At 52.8% G+C, this 19264-nt stretch overlaps 1 protein-coding gene across 5 annotated transcripts; it reads left to right on the top strand.

The window, feature by feature from the left end:
* The first annotated feature begins 6811 nt into the window (after positions 1-6811).
* Positions 6812-19264, top strand: LOC139603864 (tumor necrosis factor receptor superfamily member 26-like). Of its 5 annotated transcripts, XM_071454867.1 has the most exons (10): positions 6812-7667; positions 13177-13309; positions 13911-14039; positions 14376-14490; positions 14575-14660; positions 14759-14854; positions 15423-15454; positions 16566-16661; positions 17239-17311; positions 17398-19264. In XM_071454867.1, exons 1-10 carry the CDS (start codon positions 7602-7604, stop codon positions 17673-17675), a joined length of 1104 nt encoding a protein of 367 aa, XP_071310968.1. In that variant the 5' UTR covers positions 6812-7601; the 3' UTR covers positions 17676-19264. The 5 variants fall into 5 exon arrangements, with proteins under 5 accessions (XP_071310968.1, XP_071310971.1, XP_071310967.1 ...); XM_071454870.1 differs by lacking the exon at positions 16566-16661; XM_071454866.1 differs by lacking the exons at positions 6812-7667; positions 13177-13309; positions 13911-14039; ... (2 more) ...; positions 14759-14854; positions 15423-15454 and adding exons at positions 15461-15888; positions 15960-16037 and having other exon boundaries at positions 16176-16661.

Here is a 19264-nt window from a genome sequence, read left to right as displayed (position 1 = left end):
AAGCAGGGATCCACCTCACATTTTTAGGAAAATAAATCCCATCATTCCAATTAGATCCCTCTGCCCTTTCCAAGGAAGCGGGGATCCAGCACACACAGTTGGGAAGATAAATCCCATCATTCCAAATGTTCTGCTTCTCCTCTGCCCTTCCCAGGGGAGCAGGAATCCAGCACATAGATTTGGAAAGATAAATCTCAGCATTTAAAATAAATCCCAGCATTCCAAATAAATCCCTCTGCCCTTCCCAAGGAAGCAGGGATCCAGCACATGGATTTGGGATGATAGATCCCATCATTCCAAATAAATCCCAGCATTCCAAATGTTCTGCTTCCCCTCTGCCCTTCATGGGGAAGCAGGGATCCAGCACACACAGTTGGGAAGATAAATCCCATAATTCCAAACGTTCTGCTTCCTCTCTGCCCTTCATGGGGAAGCAGGGATCTAGCACATGGATTTGGGATGATAGATCCCATAATTCCAAATAAATCCCAGCATTCCAAATGTTCTGCTTCCCCTCTGCCCTTCATGGGGAAGCAGGGATCCACCTCACATTTTCAGGAAAATAAATCCCATCATTCCAAATAGATCCCTCTGCCCTTCCCAAGGAAGCAGGGATCCAGCACACAGATTTGGGAAGATAAATCCCATAATTCCAAATGTTCTGCTTCCCCTCTGCCCTTCCCAGGGGAGCAGGAATCCACCTCACATTTTTAGGAAAATAAATCCCATCATTCCAAATAGATCCCTCTGCCCTTCCTGGGGAAGCAGGGATCCAGCACACAGAATTGGGAAGATAAATCCCATCATTCCAAATGCTCTGCTTCCCCTCTGCCCTTCCTGGGGAAGCAGGGATCCAGCACACACAGTTGGGAAGATAAATCCCATCATTCCAAACATTCTGCTTCCCCTCTGCCCTTCCCAGGGGAGCAGGAATCCAGCACATGGATTTGGAAAGATAAATCTCAGCATTTAAAATAAATCCCAGCATTCCAAATAAATCCCTCTGCCCTTCATGGGGAAGCAGGGATCCACCTCACATTTTTAGGAAAATAAATCCCATCATTCCAAATGTTCTGCTTCTCCTCTACCCTTCATGGGGAAGCGGGATCCAGCACATGGATTTGGGATGATAGATCCCATAATTCCAAATAAATCCCAGCATTCTAAATGTTCTACTTCCCCTCTGCCCTTCCCAGGGAAGCAGGGATCCAGCACATGGATTTGGGATGATAAATTCCATCATTCCAAACGTTCTGCTTCCCCTCTGCCCTTCATGGGGAAGCAGGGATCCACCTCACATTTTTAGGAAAATAAATCCCATCATTCCAAATCAATCCCTCTGCCCTTTCCAAGGAAGCAGGGATCCAGCACACACAGTTGGGAAGATAAATCCCATAATTCCAAACGTTCTGCTTCCCCTCTGCCCTTCCCAGGGGAGCAGGAATCCAGCACATGGATTTGGAAAGATAAATCTCAGCATTTAAAATAAATCCCAGCATTCCAAATAAATCCCTCTGCCCTTCATGGGGAAGCAGGGATCCACCTCACATTTTTAGGAAAATAAATCCCATCGTTCCAAATAAATCCCTCTGCCCTTCATGGGGAAGCAGGGATCCACCTCACATTTTTAGGAAAATAAATCCCATCATTCCAAATCGATCCCTCTGCCCTTCCTGGGGAAGCAGGGATCCAGCACACATTTTTTGGGAAGACAAATGCCACCACTCCAAGTGTTCCTGCTTCCCCTCTGCCCCTCTCAGGTGTGACCCCAGCCTGGAGCTGCCCCAGCCCTGGGACACAGCACGGGGAGGACGTGGAGCTGCTGGAGCCATTCCAGAGGGGCTCAGAGGATGCAGCCCCTGTCCCACGAGGAAAGGCTGGCAGAGCTCAGCCTGGAGAAGGTTTGGGGGGGCCTTGTTGTGGCCCTCCAGTGCCTGGAGGGAGGAAAGTGGGACAGGGACAATTCACAAGGACACAGGGAATGGCTTCCCACCACCAGAGGACAGAGTTAGATGGGATATTGGGAAAGAATTCTTGAATTTCCCAGAGAAGCTGTGGCTGCCCCTGGATCCCTGGAAGTGTCCAAGGCCAGGACAAGGCTTGGAGCACCCTGGGATGGTGGAAGGTGTCCCTGCCCATGGCAGGGGGTGGCACTGGGTGAGCCTTTCCCACCCAAACCATTCCAGGATTCCATGATTTTTCCCCAGTTTTGCAGTGCTGGACATTCCCATGGCCAGGAATATCCCTGGGCTCAGCTGTGTCCCCTCCCAGTCTTGTTTCCTGTCCCACTGGAAGCAGGAAAAGCCTTGAGGTTGTACAACATTAGAAAAATACTGAAAACATCCTGCTGTAAAGAGCCCTGCACTCAGCACAGACAGGTCCTGTGAGCAAAATAAAATATATCTAGGCTCCAGCCCAGCCCAAACCAGCACAATCCCTCCTGGAAATTCAGCTGTGGGAAAAAAAAAAACCATGATATAATTTACAAGATATAAATTAAAATATAGATTGGCTGGAGAATGCCATTCCACGTGCTCTGAGAAATTTAGGATAAAAGATTCAAGGCATCCTCAGTGTTTAAACACCAAAACCAATTTTTAATTTGCTTTTGTAGCCTGGAGAGGGAGCAGCAGTAGCTCTGTCCCCTCGTGGAGGTTTAACCTGGGATGGGACTTTCCAAGATTAGGAAAAAACTGGATTTTATCCATCATTTCAATCTGCTGAGCCAGAGGTTTCTGCTCCACTTCCTGCTCCAGTTTCCAAGCTGGCAGCCAGATGTGGAGTTTGGAAAGGGAGTTTGGATATGGAGGAGTTTGGATAAGAAGTTTGGATAGGGAGTTTGGATATGGAGGAGTGTGGAAAGGGAGTTTGTATAGGGAGTTTGGATATGGAATTAGGATACAGGGTTTGGATAGGGAGTTTGGATATGGAATTAGGATATGGAGGAGTTTGGATATGGAGGAGTTTGGATAAGAAGTTTGGAAAGGGAGTTTGGATATGGAATTAGGATACAGGGTTTGGATATGGAGTTTGGATATGGAGTTTGGATACAGGGTTTGGATACAGGGTTTGGATAGGGAGTTTGGATACAGGGTTTGGATATGGAGTTTGGATGGGGAGTTTGGATACAGGGTTTGGATATGGAGTTTGGATATGGAGGAGTTTGGATGTGGAATTTGGATATGGAGTTTGGATATGGAGGAGTTTGGATAGGGAGTTTGGATAGGGAGGAGTTTGGATATGGAGTTTGGATATGGAGTTTGGAAAGGGAGTTTAGAAAGGGAGTTTGGATATGGAGGAGTTTGGAAAGGGAGTTTGTATAGGGAGTTTGGATATGGAGTTTGGATATGGAGTTTGGGATGTGGAGCAGTTTGGGATGTGACATGGAGCAGTTTGTTTGGGATGTGGAGCAGTTTGGGATGTGGAGCAGTTTGGGATGTGATGTGGAGCAGTTTGGGATGTGATGTGGAGCAGTTTGGGATGTGGAGCAGTTTGTTTAGGATGTAGAACAGTTTGGGATGTGACATGGAGCAGTTTGTTTGGGATGTGGAGCAGTTTGGGATGTGGAGCAGTTTGGGGATGTGATGTGGAGCAGTTTGAGATGTGATGTGGAGCAGTTTGGGGATGTGATGTGGAGCAGTTTCCTGAGCATGTGATGTGGAGCAGTTTGTTTAGGATGTAGAGCAGTTTGGGATGTGATGTGGAGCAGTTTGTTTAGGATGTAGAGCAGTTTCCTGAGCATGTGATGTGGAGCAGTTTGTTTAGGATGTAGAGCAGTTTCCTGGGGATGTGACGTGGAGCAGTTTGTTTGGGATGTGGAGTTTTGCAAAACCCTCGCTCTCTCCTCCGTCCCACAGCTCCTTTCAAGTTGTGGTTTGAGGAGAGGGAAGGGAGGAGGGGAGACAAAGGGAGAGGAGAGCTCTGAGTTCAGACTCTGCATTTACTGGTAATTTTCCTTTGTTTTTAGGGCACTGGGCCGGCAGGGAAGGAGAACAGTTGATTTGACCTTTCCCCTGGCCAGAGGCTGCCTGCTCAGAGGCTGCCTCAGAAAAAGGAGAAAGGATGAAAAATCCACCTGCTTGCCCCGAGTACCCCACAAACCCCAAAAACAAAGCAGGCAAAGGGAGTGAGGACAGAAATTGGAGCACCTCTCACCGCAGAGGGGAAACTGAGGCACAGAGGGGCAGAGTGGCTTGCCCAGGCTTGCCCAAGGAAGGTGCAGCGGGGAATTGAGCTTTGTTCTCATGAAGTTCACAGCTTGCCAGAGCTTTTTTTTTTTTTTTTTTTTTTTTTTTTTTTTCTTTTTTTTTCTGTTTCAAAGAGGAACTTGGAATTTATGAGCCAAATAATTCGTTGGTCAGGAGGAAGGGGGGGGATGGTAAAAATTATCTTTTGGCCTCAGAGGTCTCCCAGGCACCAAAACAGGCAGGAGGCAGCACAGAACTGAAGGTAAAACTGGATGGTGATGTTCAAAAATAAAACATGAATTGTCACGTACCCAAGCAGCTCCCGGGGCTGTGCTGAGGGTGACAGCCCTGACAGAGACACCTGACAGAGAAGGGGAGATTAGAGCCTCCCACAGCCCCAGTCTTTGGGAGAGCTGGATCAACAAAGGAAAGCTGAGTCAGATGGGATAGGAACGTTTTGAGGGTCTGGATGTCAGGTGAGCCAGAGGAGGAGGTTACCCATTAACTGAGGCTGATAAGGCTCAGATTGCCCAGTCACCCATTTACTGCTCATTGCCTGTGGGAATTTCATGCTCCAGACTCCCTTCTCTCCCCGCCCAGAGGGCAAGAGTTCAGCCAAGCTCCTGCTCCAACCCTCACGCTGGTTTTATTCTCCACTTGCAGCAGAGCTGAGCAAGCCAGGGGAGGATTTAAGATCCCAAAACTGGAGGGTCCCCTCTTCTTCTCAAGGTGCTCAATTTCCCCCCAGTCCTGTGCTGGGTGCAGCCTCCTGGCTCCAGGGGACCCTGGGTGCAGAGGAGCTGTGGGATGAACAGGCTGGGGGTGATAAAGGCTGCAGGTCTGGCCCTGGGAGATAAACACACATCCCTTTCTCACTTGTGGCCAGAGCCTGCCCAAAAGCCCACCTTAAATGAAAACCACAGTGTTTTTTTCTGGGATGGGATGGGAATTCTTGCAGGGAGAGGGAATGATGTGTCTGCCCAGTGTCCCACTCCTGGGGATGCTGGGGACAGGGAGACCACCCTGACCTCTCTCCACAGCTTTAATCCCACTGAGCTGCCTTTGTACAAATATTCTCCCTGTGGTTTGTCAGCACAGATAACTCGGGGATGGGTTATAAATGGGGAGACTGAGACAGAAAGATAAAACCCTGTGGCTTCCCAGCAGTGTTTGGTGGGAGGAGGATGGGATCCCAGCTCTGGATGCTGAGGGTGGCCTGTCCCTGCTGGGATGGCTGTGGAGCAAACTGGCACGTTCCACTTCCATGTGGAACACATCCCAATTTTTCCTGGCTGAATTCAGGCACAGCAATTCCCTAAAGAGCATCAGGTTGATTTTTCAGAGAGGATGAATCCCTCCCCATCCCATTTGCACATGGATTAGCGTTTAGCTGTAGTCCTAGACTTAAACCGCGTTCTAGTTCTTCTCGAACTGAGAAATGAATCATTCCCTGAAGGCTCCAATGACTTCAGCTGCAGTCAGTGGTGCCCAGAGCACAGAACACATGGTTTTGGTTAAACAAAAGCCATACATACTTTTTGGGACTTGTAATAGAAGCACCCACCCAGGAAACGAGCAGGAAGTTTTTCTCCTCGAAATCCCATTTCAGCTTCATTAATTGTGGCACAGCCAGGCTGAATAACTCCCCATGTCAGGAGCCAACCAGGTGGCCGTGGCTTGTCCTGCCATCAGCACAGGCACCAAGGAGGAGCTGCTTCCCAAATATCCACATCCAGAGCGGATTAGCTGTGATCCCCCTCATCCAGCTGAATGCAAGGAGCCTTCCTGCCCTCCTCCCAGGCCGGGGGCGCTCAGAGCTCCTTGGCGTGGTGGAAGCACTGAGCACTTTGTTTGCTGAGCGGTATTTCTATCATGCCTTGGTGCTGGGTGCATTGTTCAGGCTATCTCCTGCAGATTTTCCCTGCCTTCAGGCACTTCAGAAAGCAAACCCAAACCTGCTTTTCTACACCCTCCGATGAGTCACCGGGGAGGTGACAGGAAGGTTACTCACAGGAATTCAGTTCAGTACTAGCAAAACATTAACGAGAGAGAGTTCTCTGTCCCAGAATCCTGATTCTGGAACGATTTGGGTCGGAAGAGACCTGGAAAAGCTCTCTTGGAGACCATTTAGGTACTGGAAGGGGTTCTGAAGTCTCTGGTTCCTGTCCTTCCTAAAGCTCCTCTACTGCTCCATTCCAACACTGCCACCACAGCTCCACCATCCCAGTAAAACCAGACTTTTTCTTGGAATCTCAGTAAAGTCACTTTTCTTGAAATTATTTTTTCTCACACACACTCCCCTGATTGCGTGCAGCACCAGAGCCGTTTGTGTAAGAGCAGAAAGTCCAAAGATTTAACTTTTACGGGTTTTTTTCCATTTCACCTCGAGTTCTCTCCAGCCAAAAAGAAAAAAAAAAAAAAAACCAAAAAAAACCCCCAAAAACCCCAAAACTAAACCAAACCAAACAAAAAAAAAAAAACCAAAAACAAACAAACAAACAAAAAAAACCCCAAAAAACCAAAAAAACCCAAAACAAACAACAACAACAACAAAAAAAAAAAAAAACAAAAAAAACAAAAAAAAAAAAAAAAAAACAAAAAAAAAAAAAAAAAAACCGAAAAAACACCACACAATGGAAAAATACCAACTACGAGAACTTCCCAGCTCTGGGGTCAGATGGCGACTTTTTTGCAAGGCTGCCGTGCCTCTGCGCCTTGAACCTCACCGGAACCCCACGGGATTATCCACTTAACACCCTTTTGTCAGAGCACAAAACCCCGCGGCTCTGCTCTCTCCAGTCCGGTGAGTGATCGGGAAAAAATGCAGGAGTTTAAGCAACACCCGGAGAAATCATTCCCGAGAGCGCCTGTGCGGTTCGGCTGTTTCGAAACTTCTTTGGTCGCTTGAGCGGTGAGCGAAAATAACGAGTGGCTAAAAACTGAAAAGAAGGGGAACAGCGAAAGCCAATTCGGCTTCTCGGGCAAACCAAACCGCACACGAGAGTTTAAGCGGTTTTCGATGGAACGAACACGCCAAGTTCGCAGACCAGCGCTGGGTGGGACAGCCCCAGGTCTCAGCCCCTTCGTGCGCCTCGTCCCGCCCAGTCCTATAAAGGCTCAGGCTCGGCACCATTGATTCATTTTCCTCGGCGGCGTGGGGAGAGGCGGTTGTCCCAGAGAGGCGTCCGGACCTTGCCCTCTCCTTTCCCTCTCCGTGCCCGCTCCGTGCCCTCTCCGTTCCTTCTCCGTGCCCTCTCCGTGCCCTCTCCGTGCCCGCTCCGTGCCCTCTCCGTGCCTGCTCCGTTCCCGCTCCTTTCCCTCTTCGTGCCCGCTCCGTTCCCTCTCCTTTCCCTCTCCGTTCCCCCTCCGTTCCCTCTCCGTGCCCGCCGTGAGGAGAAGGGCGCTCCGCTCACCATGCGCTGGCCCCGACGGGGCCGGCTCTGGCCGGCCCTGCTGCTGCTGCTGCTGCTGCTGCTCACGGTCAGTGGGGACGGGGCTCGTGGGGCTGTGGGGACCCTCCGGGAGCGCGGCCGGTGGGGGTCCGGACCCCTGTCGGGGCTGCGCGGTGCTGTCGCGACATGCCCAGACTTGCCGCGCTGTCGAGGGGCTCGGAGCGGCGGAGTGGGACGGGGTGCGGGTGGGAAGGGGGCATGGGGGTGTCCGGGGGGCTGCCCTGGTGAGGCTCGGCCGAGCGGCGGGGGCTGTGTGGACGGGGGGTGCCCCTGGATGGAGGTGAGAGGGGTGGGGTTGCTTGCGGAGAGCGGCGAATGGGCCGCGCCTTTACCTGCGATTGCGGGGGAAGGGCTCGTGTGAGTGGGGTAAACTGAGGCACGGAGGGGCTCAGCTGCTCCGGGGGCCGTGGGGGGGCTGGGCCGCTCACCTGGTCTGGAAGCGACGGGGAAAACGGGGGCGGTGGGGCTCACCTGGCCCGGGGGATGGAGGCGTGGAGGCCATGGGGCCAGGGGGGGTCGGATGGGCAGGGGAAGAACAGGGGGGTTTGGATGGGCCGGCGGACCGGGGGGGTTCGGATGGACAGGCGGAGCAGGGGGGTTCGGATGGACAGGCGGAACAGGGGGGTTTGGATGGGCCGGCGGACCAGGGGGGTTCAGATGGGTCGGCGAGGACGAGAAGGGTTCGGATGGGCCGGCAGACGAGGGGGGTTCGGATGGACAGGCGGACCAGGGGGTTCAGATGGGTCGGCGAGGACGAGAAGGGTTCGGATGGGCCGGCAGACGAGGGGGGTTCGGATGGACAGGCGGACCAGGGGGGTTCAGATGGGTCGGCGAGGACGAGAAGGGTTCGGATGGGCCGGCAGACGAGGGGCGTTCGGATGGACAGGCGGAGCAGGAGGGTTCGGATGGGCCGGCGGACCCGGGGGGTTCGGACGGACAGGCGGACCCGGGGCTTCACCTGGGCACGGCACAGCGGGTTCGGGGTACCGGGAGGACGCGAGGCTGCGGCCGGGAGTGGGGTGGGGGGGGATGCCAGAGCTTGGACGGGGAATTTTTTCGGTGGGAAAAGCGATCTCAGCCTCCCGGCTCCGAGCACATGGCGCCGGGGGGACTGTGACGGTGATAAAAGGCGGCAAACTGGACCTGACTCTGACTGTCGAGGAGGGAAGGGGATTTTCGCTCCCAAGCCGTGTTTGTCATTCCGTGCTGGCATCTGGTGACAGCGCCTACACCCCTTTGGGATGTTTTAACACAAGGAATGCTCCCGGAGCAGGAATGCAACTTGCCCAAACGATGTCCAAACCCTCAGCGCAGGGATTTAGGACACAAAATTCCACCTGGGCATATCATATTTCCCCGTGGACTGGATGTTGTAGAGCTGGAGAATACCTGAACTCTGTTGTCACTTGAAGTCAGGAGGATCCTGAGTTTTATCCCAGAGATCCTGCCCTGACTTGTATGCCAGGGCTGGCCTGTAACTCACGGCAGTGGAGGAGCACATGAGCGCTGCTCCCAGGCTGGAATTACATCAGCGCTGCCCCAAACAGGTTTTCAGAGAGAGCTTCTCATCCAATTCATTGCCTACATTGCTCAGCAGAGTTTATTTAGACTGGCCTGGTAAAGTCAAGCCTTAAACCCACTGCCTAAGGGCACTCTGGTAAAGGCCTCAGGGATTTTTTAATTTTTTTATCCCATTTTTCGTACGAGGGATGGGGAGCTGCTCGGTGGTGATTCACATGGCATGGTCCGATATTGCGTCATGTCCTCTCTCTTGCCTCATGGCTGGACACAGGCCATTTCTGAGGATGGAGCTCACATTCTGCTGGCTTTGCGGGAATTCCAGGGGGAAATCCCACCCTGTGTCCTTGGAGCAGGTGACTCAGGTGCCTGCCTGGCACCGCTTTTATCCCGGTTCTCTTGCTGCCCTCAGAGGCTCTGGGTGTGTTTCATCCTCTTTCATCTCCTGAAGCCAGGGCTGCAGGGTCCAACTCCTTTTGGGATCACCTCAGGAGAAAAACAAATCGGGGATGGAAGCAGGGGAAGTTCAAAGTTTGATGCTTTCCCGAGCTTTTTCTCCAGACTTGATCCCCCAAAGAGGAAGAGCTGATGAAGGGTTCCTGTGCCTCTAATTCTTCTGCCTCCAGGCTTTCTCCAGTTGTTTACTGTGGGTGAAAACTCCTCAAACCCACCGTGCTGGGTTCTCCAACTGACAGTTTGGTCAGGGATGGCAGCAGGGTGCTGCGGGCTGATAACCTTATCGTGCACGTGTTGTGTTCTCTGTAAATGTGAAAAACGCCAATCTCTTGTTTTTGGAATTTTAAAAGTTTAATAGTAATAAAATGGTTATAAAAACAGTAATACAATTAGAGTGATAATAATTTGGACAATTTGAATTAGGACAATATGAGACAATAGAGACAAAGTTATGGACAGTCCAGGTACCTTTTTCTGGGCAGCACGAGCCTGAAAAAGGACCCACGTTAACAAAGGATTAAGCCTTAAAAACAATAACCTGTTGCTTATTCATACACGTCATTCATGATGCATAAATTCCATTCGAACACAGGATTCTTTCTGGTCATCGTCATCTTCTTTCTCTTAATCCTTAATGGTGGCATCTTTGAGGCGGGAAGAAGTTCGTTTCTTCTGATAAGAGGGCAATAAATTCTTTTTCTCTGAAAGAGTCAGGTGTCCTGTGGCTGCTGTTTTGCTGCAAGTCCTTTCTTTAAAAAAAGTATCTTACTATCTTTTCTTTAAAAAGAACTATTTTTTCTTTTAAAAAACTCTCCCATAGCACAGTTTCTATTTTAACATTTTTTATAACCTAAAACTACATTGAACACACTACTTAAGAGAATTAACACAGCATTACTTTCTAACACAATGTATATAATATTCATTATAATATTTGCAAAAAGCCAATCATAAAATATGCATTTTTCACAGTAAAGAAATGAAATCCTGTGGCTGAGGGGCCCTCCCAAACTGCAGAAAATGCTGTGGTGTCTCTATGATCACCCTCACAGCATGGCAGAGTTCGGGTGGGGAAGAAATGTGGATTTTTTTTTCCCCCATGGAAGGGGGACAAATTGTCCCTTCACCAGAATGGGTGAAGCTGTTGTGGCTGGAGCTCCTCAAGTGGATAAAAGATTTTACAAACTTGCAGCCGTTCCTAGCTGGAGAAAAGGGGAGCAAAGGCAGATCCAGTAGAGCCAGAAGGTGTTGGAGGGACATGGATTTGATCCCTCTGAGTCAGGGTCAGGAGCTGGCCCCGATCCTGGCCAGGGCTCGGGGGTTCTGTGGCCTGGTCGTGGTGGGTGTTTGTCCTTGCCATGGCCCTGATGCCTTAAGTTTTAGCTTTCATATTTTTCAGATTCTGCGCTGCCTAGGTGTGCAGCTCTGAGCTTCATATTCAGTGTGGTGAGCTCTCTCCACAGAGCAGCTAGACAAAACAATTCCTTTTCTAGCCTGGGGCCAAGGACAACCGATACAAGTTGCAGGCCCAAAAGCATAAACAATGGTGAACTGAGAGAAAAACAGGAAGGATGGGACTTTTTAACGTAAAGATATAATTGGACAATTAACTCCACTATGCTAATGGACCAAAACTTGTAAAAGTGAGAGACCTCGTGGCTGGCCGTCCATTTTGTGACCATTTTGCTCCATCTTGGGTGCAGCCCTGGCTGGGCTCTTGTGTTGCCCAAGGTGGATCCATTGAGGAGATCCTTTTTATAAATCCCTGCTTTATTTTTCTTGTGGGATCTCAGCACATCGTTCCCGATGTCCAGAGATGCCAGGAGAACCCTTGGGGGTCTCGAAAATCCTGGAATGTTGCCAAGAGTGTTTGGTGGCTTGATTTTGATCCATCCACAGAAGTGACAGCAGTTTAAGGACATGAGAATCACTTTAGAGTGAAGGGTGTAAAAGGGACACATTTAGAGGGTGAAATATAAACTTTAAGGTTTTTGGTACAGGGGGGTTATGGAGACAAGATGGAGGGATCAGGGCGTGTCTCGTCCTTCTTCTTTCTTCTTCTTGTCCTCCATCTCCTGTGATGATGTTGGCACTTCGGGATTGGTTTCTGGTGAAGGTGCACTTGCCAACATGGGTGAAAAGCATTGGGAAATAAAGGTAAATATTGTGTACGTAGATTTTAGTATAAAAAGACATGACCGCCCCGTGGGTGGTCAGAGAGTGCCTGTGACTGCTTGCAGGTCAGACCTCTGTTGGGCAGACAGAAAATTTTGTAGATAAGAAACAATAAACAATCAGAAGACCGAAAAGCTGAAGAGTCCAGACTCGTCCTTTGAAACGTGTGCCACCCAAGAACCACCCTACCCGTGTCAGGGCAGAGACAGACAGACAGACAGACCCGACATTTTCTGTCCAGCCTCTGCTCTAGGCCGGCCTTCCCAAGGCACGGGCCTGGCTGGTGTCACCATCACGCAGCCCCGTGACCATTCCTGACCTGCTGGAGCCACTTCTGCCTTTTCCTGTGGCGGGAAGCTCCGGAGGAGGAGTTTGCAAACTCCATTGTTTTGCTGTTCTAGGCAGCTTCTGACTCATGGCAGAGATATTTGCTTTAACTTCACCCTTCGTGTTGGGGAGGGGATGGGAGGGAAGTGTCTCGGGCAGCCCGTGAGGCTGTGACATGTTTGTCCCTGCCGCCCCGGTGAGCTAGGGGCAGCTTTATATCCATGGATATGCAGCTTTTTATCCATGGATATCCATGGAGCAGCTCTGTGCTGGCTCAGAGGCCGATGGGGTTGTCCCCATTGGGGACACTGAGGTGCCCAAAAGCCCCCAAAGCCTAAGGGGACAAACGGCCATTCCTGCTGAGCATCGACCCTGAGGCGCCGCCTTCCAGCCTTGACACGGGGCTGTTTCCTGCCACAAACCCTCCCTCTTCCCGGCTCTTCCCTTCCACTGGGGCTCTTGGTGCGCTCAGAAACTGGGGCAGGAAAAGGGTCCTTCTCAGAAATTGGGGAGGAAAAGGGTCGTTCTCAGAAATTGGGGGAGGAAAAGGGTCCTTCTCAGAAATTGGGAAGGAAAGGGTCCTTCTCAGAAATTGGGAAGGAAAGGGGTCGTTCTCAGAAATTGGGGAAGAAAAGGGTCGTTCTCAGAAATTGGGGAGGAAAAGGGTCGTTCTCAGAAATTGGGAAGGAAAGGGTCGTTCTCAGAAATTGGGAAGGAAAGGGTCGTTCTCAGAAATTGGGGAGGAAAGGGTCGTTCTCAGAAATTGGGAAGGAAAGGGTCGTTCTCAGAAATTGGGGAGGAAAGGGGTCGTTAGCGACTCTTTGCCCAGCTGATAACCTGGCAGGCAGAATTCCCCTGCAAACCTCCAGATCTCTTCTTGGCTTTGCCAAGGAAAAACTGGTCCTGTTTTGTGGGGAGTGCCTTTGGCTGAGGTGGCTCTGAGCCATCCCAAAGCTCCTCTCCTGCTTCACTGGGCACAGCAACTCTCACCTTGCTCTTTCTCCCCTTGCCCAATGGATTGGGGTGGTTTTTAACCCTAGGTTTTCTGTACTTTTTAACAGGCAGCCCCTTGGGAAGCCAGTGCTGTCACCCTGAGGAAGAGGGACAGCTTTGATTCCCTGGATCTAGTCTGGAGAGGGGAAGATGATTACTACAGGAAAAGCAATGGTGTCTATTGCAAGAAGTGCCCTGCAGGTGAGATGGTCTCAGCACTGATCCCACCTCTGCAGCCTCTCCGTGCTCCTGTTCCTGTCCTCGCTCCTCCTGAGGGGCAGCAGGGCTCCAGCTCTGCCCTGCTCCACTGTCATGGATCTAAGCACTCATTTTGGGATTTTCCTTTTCTTGGCTCATTTGCCTCTGAGCTTCGCTGGTGGTGGAATCACAGAATCCTTCAGGTTGGAAAAGCCCTCCAAGGCCACCAAATCCAACCTGTGCCCACTCCCCACCTTGGCACTGAGTGCCATGTCCAGCCCTTCCTGGGGCACCTCCAGGGATGGGCACTCCAACCCTCCCTGGGCAGTGCCAAGCCCTGAGCCCCCTTTCCATGGGGAAATTCCTGCTGTGCCCACCCTGAGCCTGCCCTGGCCCAGCCTGAGGCCGTTCCCTCTGCTCCTGTCCCTGTTCCCTGGAGCACAGCCCGGCCCCCCCGGCTGTGCCCTCCTGGCAGGAGCTGTGCAGAGCCACAAGGGCCCCCTGAGCCTCCTTTGCTCCAGGCTGAGCCCCTGCCCAGCTCCCTCAGCCTCTCCTGGGGCTCCAGGCCCTTCCCTGTGTGTTCAGAGTTTCCCTTTCTCTTCAGGCACCTACCTTACCAAGGAGTGTGAGGAGCAGGGAGGCTCCAGCACGTGTGAGCCCTGTGGACTCGGGGAATACATGGAATATCCCAACGCCTTCCTGTCGTGCCAGGAGTGCTCCAAGTGCAGGGAAGGTACGAGCTGGGGGGAGCAGGGCTGGTGGCTCAGGCTGGGCCCAGCTGAGCTCCCTCAGAGCTCAGTGTCACCTGCAGTGTCCCCAGAGAGTGGCTGGGGCTGCCACATCTGTTAAAGGCCACATCCCTCATGCAAAGCTTGGGCTGAGACTCCACACAGAGCAGGAGGATGAGGCTCCCAGCAGCACTGGCAGCTGCTGGTGGAGTTTGATCCAGGCACTGCTTTTCCCTTGTGGGGCAGGAAAAGGTGGCACTCAACAGCAGGGAGGGACCTCGTCCTGCCCGGGGCTGGGAGAGGAGGAGCCAGGGTGGAGCTGTGTCCCCTCTGTCCCACAGATCAGGTGGAGCTGAGTCCCTGCCAGCCCCAGAGGAACACGGTGTGTGCCTGCAGGAACGGCACCTTCTGCCCCCCGGAGCACCCCTGTGAGATGTGCCAGAAGTGCAAGCCCAGGTGGGTCTGGGGCCGTGGTGGCTCCTGTGGGGTTTGTGCTGCTGAGCCACAGCTGCTGAGCCCGCCCTGTGTCCCCTCTCCCAGGTGTCCCGAGGACCAAGTGATGCTGAAACCCTGCACGCCTTACAGTGACCTCCAGTGTGGTCCTAACATGGCCACGTTCCCCTCCGGTGAGTGGGGCAGCTGGGGGAGGCTGAGGGGTGGGGTGGGAGCTGCTGCTGAGGCTGAAGCAGGAGCAGCTGCTCATACCTTGTTTTATCTGCTTCAGACCTCATGGGCAGCATCATTGCAGGGATGGTTGTGATAGTTGGGATCATGAGTGGGATTGCTTTCTGCTGCTGCAAACGCCACTGCAGCTCCTCAGGTGAGTGCACAGGACCCCTGGAGCACCCACCTTGGCCAGGGGCTCTACACTGGTGTGGGCTGGGTGGGAAGAGAGACCCCAGGAGCACCCACCTGGTGTGGGCTGGGTGGGAACGGAAACCCCAGGAGCACCCACCTGGTGTGGGCTGGGTGGGGAGACCTTAGGAGCACCCACCTGGTGTGGACTGGGTGGGAAGAGAGACCCCAGGAGCACCCACCTGGTGTGGACTGGGTGGGGAGACCTTGGGAGCACCCACCTGGTGTGAGCAGAGTGGGAAGAGAAACCCGGGGAACACCCACCTGGGGTGGGCTGGGTGGGAAGAGAGACCTTGGGAGCACCCACCTGGTGTGGGCAGAGGGACCCCGGGAGCACCCACCTGGTGTGGGCAGAGTGGGAACAGAGAGCCCAGGAACACCCACCTGGTGTGGGCAGAGGGACCCCAGGAGCACCCACCTGGTGTGGGCAGAGTGGGAACAGAGAGCCCAGGAACACCCACCTGGTGTGGGCAGAGTGGGAAGAGGGTCCTGCCTGAGGGAAGTGGGATCACAGCGCTCTTTCCATCTTCCAGGGAGATCCTCGAGCCAGAAGCCCTATGAAATTGTGAGTTCCTGGGATGGCAGGGGGGAATGGCTCTGTTTGTGGGCTGGGGTAATGTCCCCCATTCCCTCTGCTCCCCACTGCTCCCCACTTGGCCAGCAGCTTCTGGGAAGGCTGGAGGAGCAGAGGGATGAGTTTCATCCGGATGGGAAGGCTGGAGGAGCAGGGAGATGAGTTTCATCCGGATGGGAAGGCTGGAGGAGCAGGGAGATGAGTCTCACCCAGAAGTTTCTGGAAGGCTGGAGGAACTGGGGGATGAGTTTCATCTGGTTGGAAAGGCTGGAGGAGCAGGGGATGAGTCTCACTCAGCAGTTTCTGGTAGGCCAGAGGAGCAGGGGATGAGTTTCATCCAGCTGGAGGGACAGGGAGATGAGTTTCATTCGGTTGGAAAGGCTGGAGGAGCAGGGGATGAGTCTCACCCAGCAGTTCCTGGGAAGGCTGGAGGAGCAGAGAGATGAGTTTTATCCAGCTGGAGGGGCAGGGAGATGAGTTTCATCCAGGTAGGAAGGCTGGAGGAGCAGGGGATGAGTCTCACCCAGCAGTTCCTGGGAAGGCTGGAGGAGCAGGGGATGAGTCTCACCCAGCAGTTCCTGGAAAGGCTGGAGGAGCAGGGGATGAGTCTCACCCAGCAGTTCCTGGGAAGGCTGGAGGAGCTGGGGGATGAGTCTCACCCAGCAGTTCCTGGGAAGGTTGGAGGAGCTGGGGGATGAGTCTCACCCAGCAGTTCCTGGGAAGGCTGGAGGAGCAGGGGATGAGTTTCATCCGGTTGGAAAGGCTAGAGGAGCAGGGGATGAGTCTCACCCAGAAGTTTCTGGAAGGCTGGAGGAGCAGGGGACGAGGGTCATCCCTGCAGAGCTGTGGTAGAACTGGGCCAAGCAGAGGAGGCTCTCTGGTGGTGCTCTGGGTGCTTCCAGCCCCCTCCTCAGTGCCATTGACACTTTCCTGGTGGCAGTGCTGGCACATCCAGGATCCACAGTGGAGATCCCAGGGTAGGGGTGGGCTGTGCTCGCCCAGAGCTCCTCCAAGCTCAGGATCCATGCCCTGGGATCCATGGAAGGTTCCTGCCTTCCCAAACCACCACAGTTTGTGTTTCTCCCTTGCCGCTGAACTCCAGTTTCAGAAGCTGCTGTGGTGCAAGACAGAGGACGTGGGGACAGGTGACAACAACCCCAACAAGCAGACAGAGAGGGAAGGGGCACCAGAGAGACAGGTACGTGAGTGGCACCCCCTGCCCCAGCGTGCCAGGCCAAGATCTGAACATCCTGGGGGGCTTCCAGGGCTGGGCTGCTCAGGGAGATGGTGAAGGGTCTCCTTGTGGGGTCAGGATGGCAAAATCTGCTCGTGGCAGTCGAGAGAGTCCTCGGAGGATTTAACGCTGATGCTGAGCAAACACAGCTCTGGTCTCCCCGTCTCAGGGGCTGCTGCCATTGCAGAGAGGAAACATGGATGTCCTGGGCATGGGTGTGATCAGACATGGATGTCCTGGGGCTGGGTGTGGTCAGACATGGATGTCCTGGGGCTGGGTGTGATCAGACATGAATGTCCCAGGGCTGATCAGACATGGATGTCCTGGGGCTGATCAGACATGAATGTCCCAGGGCTGATCAGACATGGATGTCCTGGGGCTGATCAGACATGGATGTCCTGGGCATGGGTAGTGATCTCCTGCCCCAACAGCCCTGGGACAGAGGGAGAGGGTCTCCAATCCCCATTAGTCACACATTGCTGCTGGGGCTTGGTGGGTGCTGTAGGACACTGTCATCGCAGGAGTGACATTGTCATTGCAGGTGATGCTGCCAAGTCAGAGAGAGACACCCTGCAGGACTCTGGTTCCAGCACCAGGGACTGATCCCAGTCGAGGTGAGTGCTGGGGCCCAGGGGAAATGCTGGGGCTGGGATTGCTGTCCCCTCTGCCCATGCTCTGAGCTGTCCCTTTGCCCCTCCAGCGCTGCAGAGCTGCTTTTACACCTTTGGGCAGAAGGTGCCCAAAGCCTACTGGAAGAGATTTGGCCGCAGCCTGAACCTGGAGGACAATGACATCACCATGGACCAGTCCCTGGATGAATTTTACAACATGATGTGCAGGTGGCAGAACAAGGAGGGCTTCAAGGCCTCTGTGAACACCCTGCTGGAGACCCTGGTGCGCCTCAGCCTCAGGGGGGTGGCAGAGGCCCTCAGTGAGTCGCTGGTCCAGGAGGGACATTTTCAGTACGAAACGAGCTGAAGGAGCAGGGCACACGCTCTGCACATGTGAAAGACTCAGAACAGTTGGCTTGTAGCCGTTTGTAGCTGTCCTGTGCTCCTCTGCTTTTGAAGCCATCACGAGTTCAGCTGAGCCAGGAGGAGCTGGTCCTCATGTGAAGCACAAGCCTCAGGCTCCTCTCTGCTGGAGTTACAGGTTCGATGTTCTCGTGGAATCCAAGCTGGTTTCTTGATTTCACTGGGTCAACACCAAGAGATTTAAATAATTTCAATCTGCCTTGGACCAGCTATCTTGGAAGTATTGGTACTACCCAGATTTCTTTGGATGCAGAGAAGGGTTTTTGGCAAACCCGGTGCTTTTGAACTGGATCAACCTTGATTTTCAAAGGATTCCTGGCATCAAGAAATGGCTTCTGCTTCTAGAACATCTCTAAGTAAGCTTCATTCTGCATGCTTGGTGGTTCTGCAAGCTCAGCTGGGGTCTTGGGCTGCTGTTGGTGACCTAAATTTTTAGGTTTTGTTTTTGGATTTTGTTATGTTTTTATTTTTGTTTTTTGTTTACATGGTTCTGCTTGTTCTTAAGAGCCAGTTTAAAACTGCACTTGGAGGGGACAGAGGGAATGATTGATTTGCACAATGGACACTGGGGTTGCCTGGGGAAAGGGACAATGCAGGGGTCACCCAGCCCAGCCCCCTGCCAGGACCAAGGACATCTTCCTCCCCATGAGGCTGCTCCAAGCCCCGTCCAGCCTGACCTTGAGTGATTGCCAGGATGGGGCAGCTTATCTGGGCAGCCTTTACTCAGCCCTTATTTTGAAGGGCTTTTTTGTATAATCTAATATAATGTGAATTTCATTTGGTTTAAAGCTATTCCCATGTCCTGGCACTCCAGGCCCCTGTGCAGCTCTCCTGGAGCCCTTTTAGGTACTGGAAGGGGCTTGAAGGTGTCCCAGAGCCTTCTCTTCTCCAGGCTGGACAATCCCAGCTCTTCCAGCCTGGCTCCAGAGGGGTTCCAGCCCTCGGACCAGCTCCGTGGCCTCCTCTGGATTTGCTCCAGGACTTCCACATCCTTGTGGAGGCCCCAGAGCTGCAGGTGGGGTCTCCCCAGAGCTGAGGAGAAGGGGAAAATCCAGGTTAGCCCCATGGCCGTGGGGTGGCTCTGCTGTCCCTCAGCGTGGAGGGGTGAATGCACAGAGTGTGTGTGTGACTGTGATACCTCCTGCCCATCCCAGGGCAACTTCTCAAGCACTGCACCTCACACAGAGTTCAGGGACAACCTAGCTGAGAAAACAGCTGGGAAAACTACTGCTTTACTTGAGCTGCCACCCCAGCCCAACCCAGTACATTACATGTATGGTGGGAGGGTGCTGAGCACCCTCCCTGCTGCTCCCATTCCCCCACCCTCCAATAAGACAAGCAGAACTTTTGTACGTATTTATTTAGTAATCGTAAACTTTACATATATTAACTTAAAAGCGTTATAAAAATATTGTTTTTGTTATGCATGGTTGTGTGTTTTATACAGAGCTCTGGCCCAGCCAGTCTGCGTCTCCAGTTTTTTACATTTCTGTTTATGAAGGTTTAATTTAAAAAAAAAAAAAATCTTCCTGA

The sequence above is a fragment of the Agelaius tricolor genome, unplaced genomic scaffold (genome assembly GCF_023055355.1).
Source record: "Agelaius tricolor isolate 1412-34295 unplaced genomic scaffold, bAgeTri1.0.p SCAF_41, whole genome shotgun sequence".
In the NCBI taxonomy this organism is placed as follows: domain Eukaryota; kingdom Metazoa; phylum Chordata; class Aves; order Passeriformes; family Icteridae; genus Agelaius; species Agelaius tricolor.
This window is presented reverse-complemented; position numbering and strand designations above follow the sequence as displayed.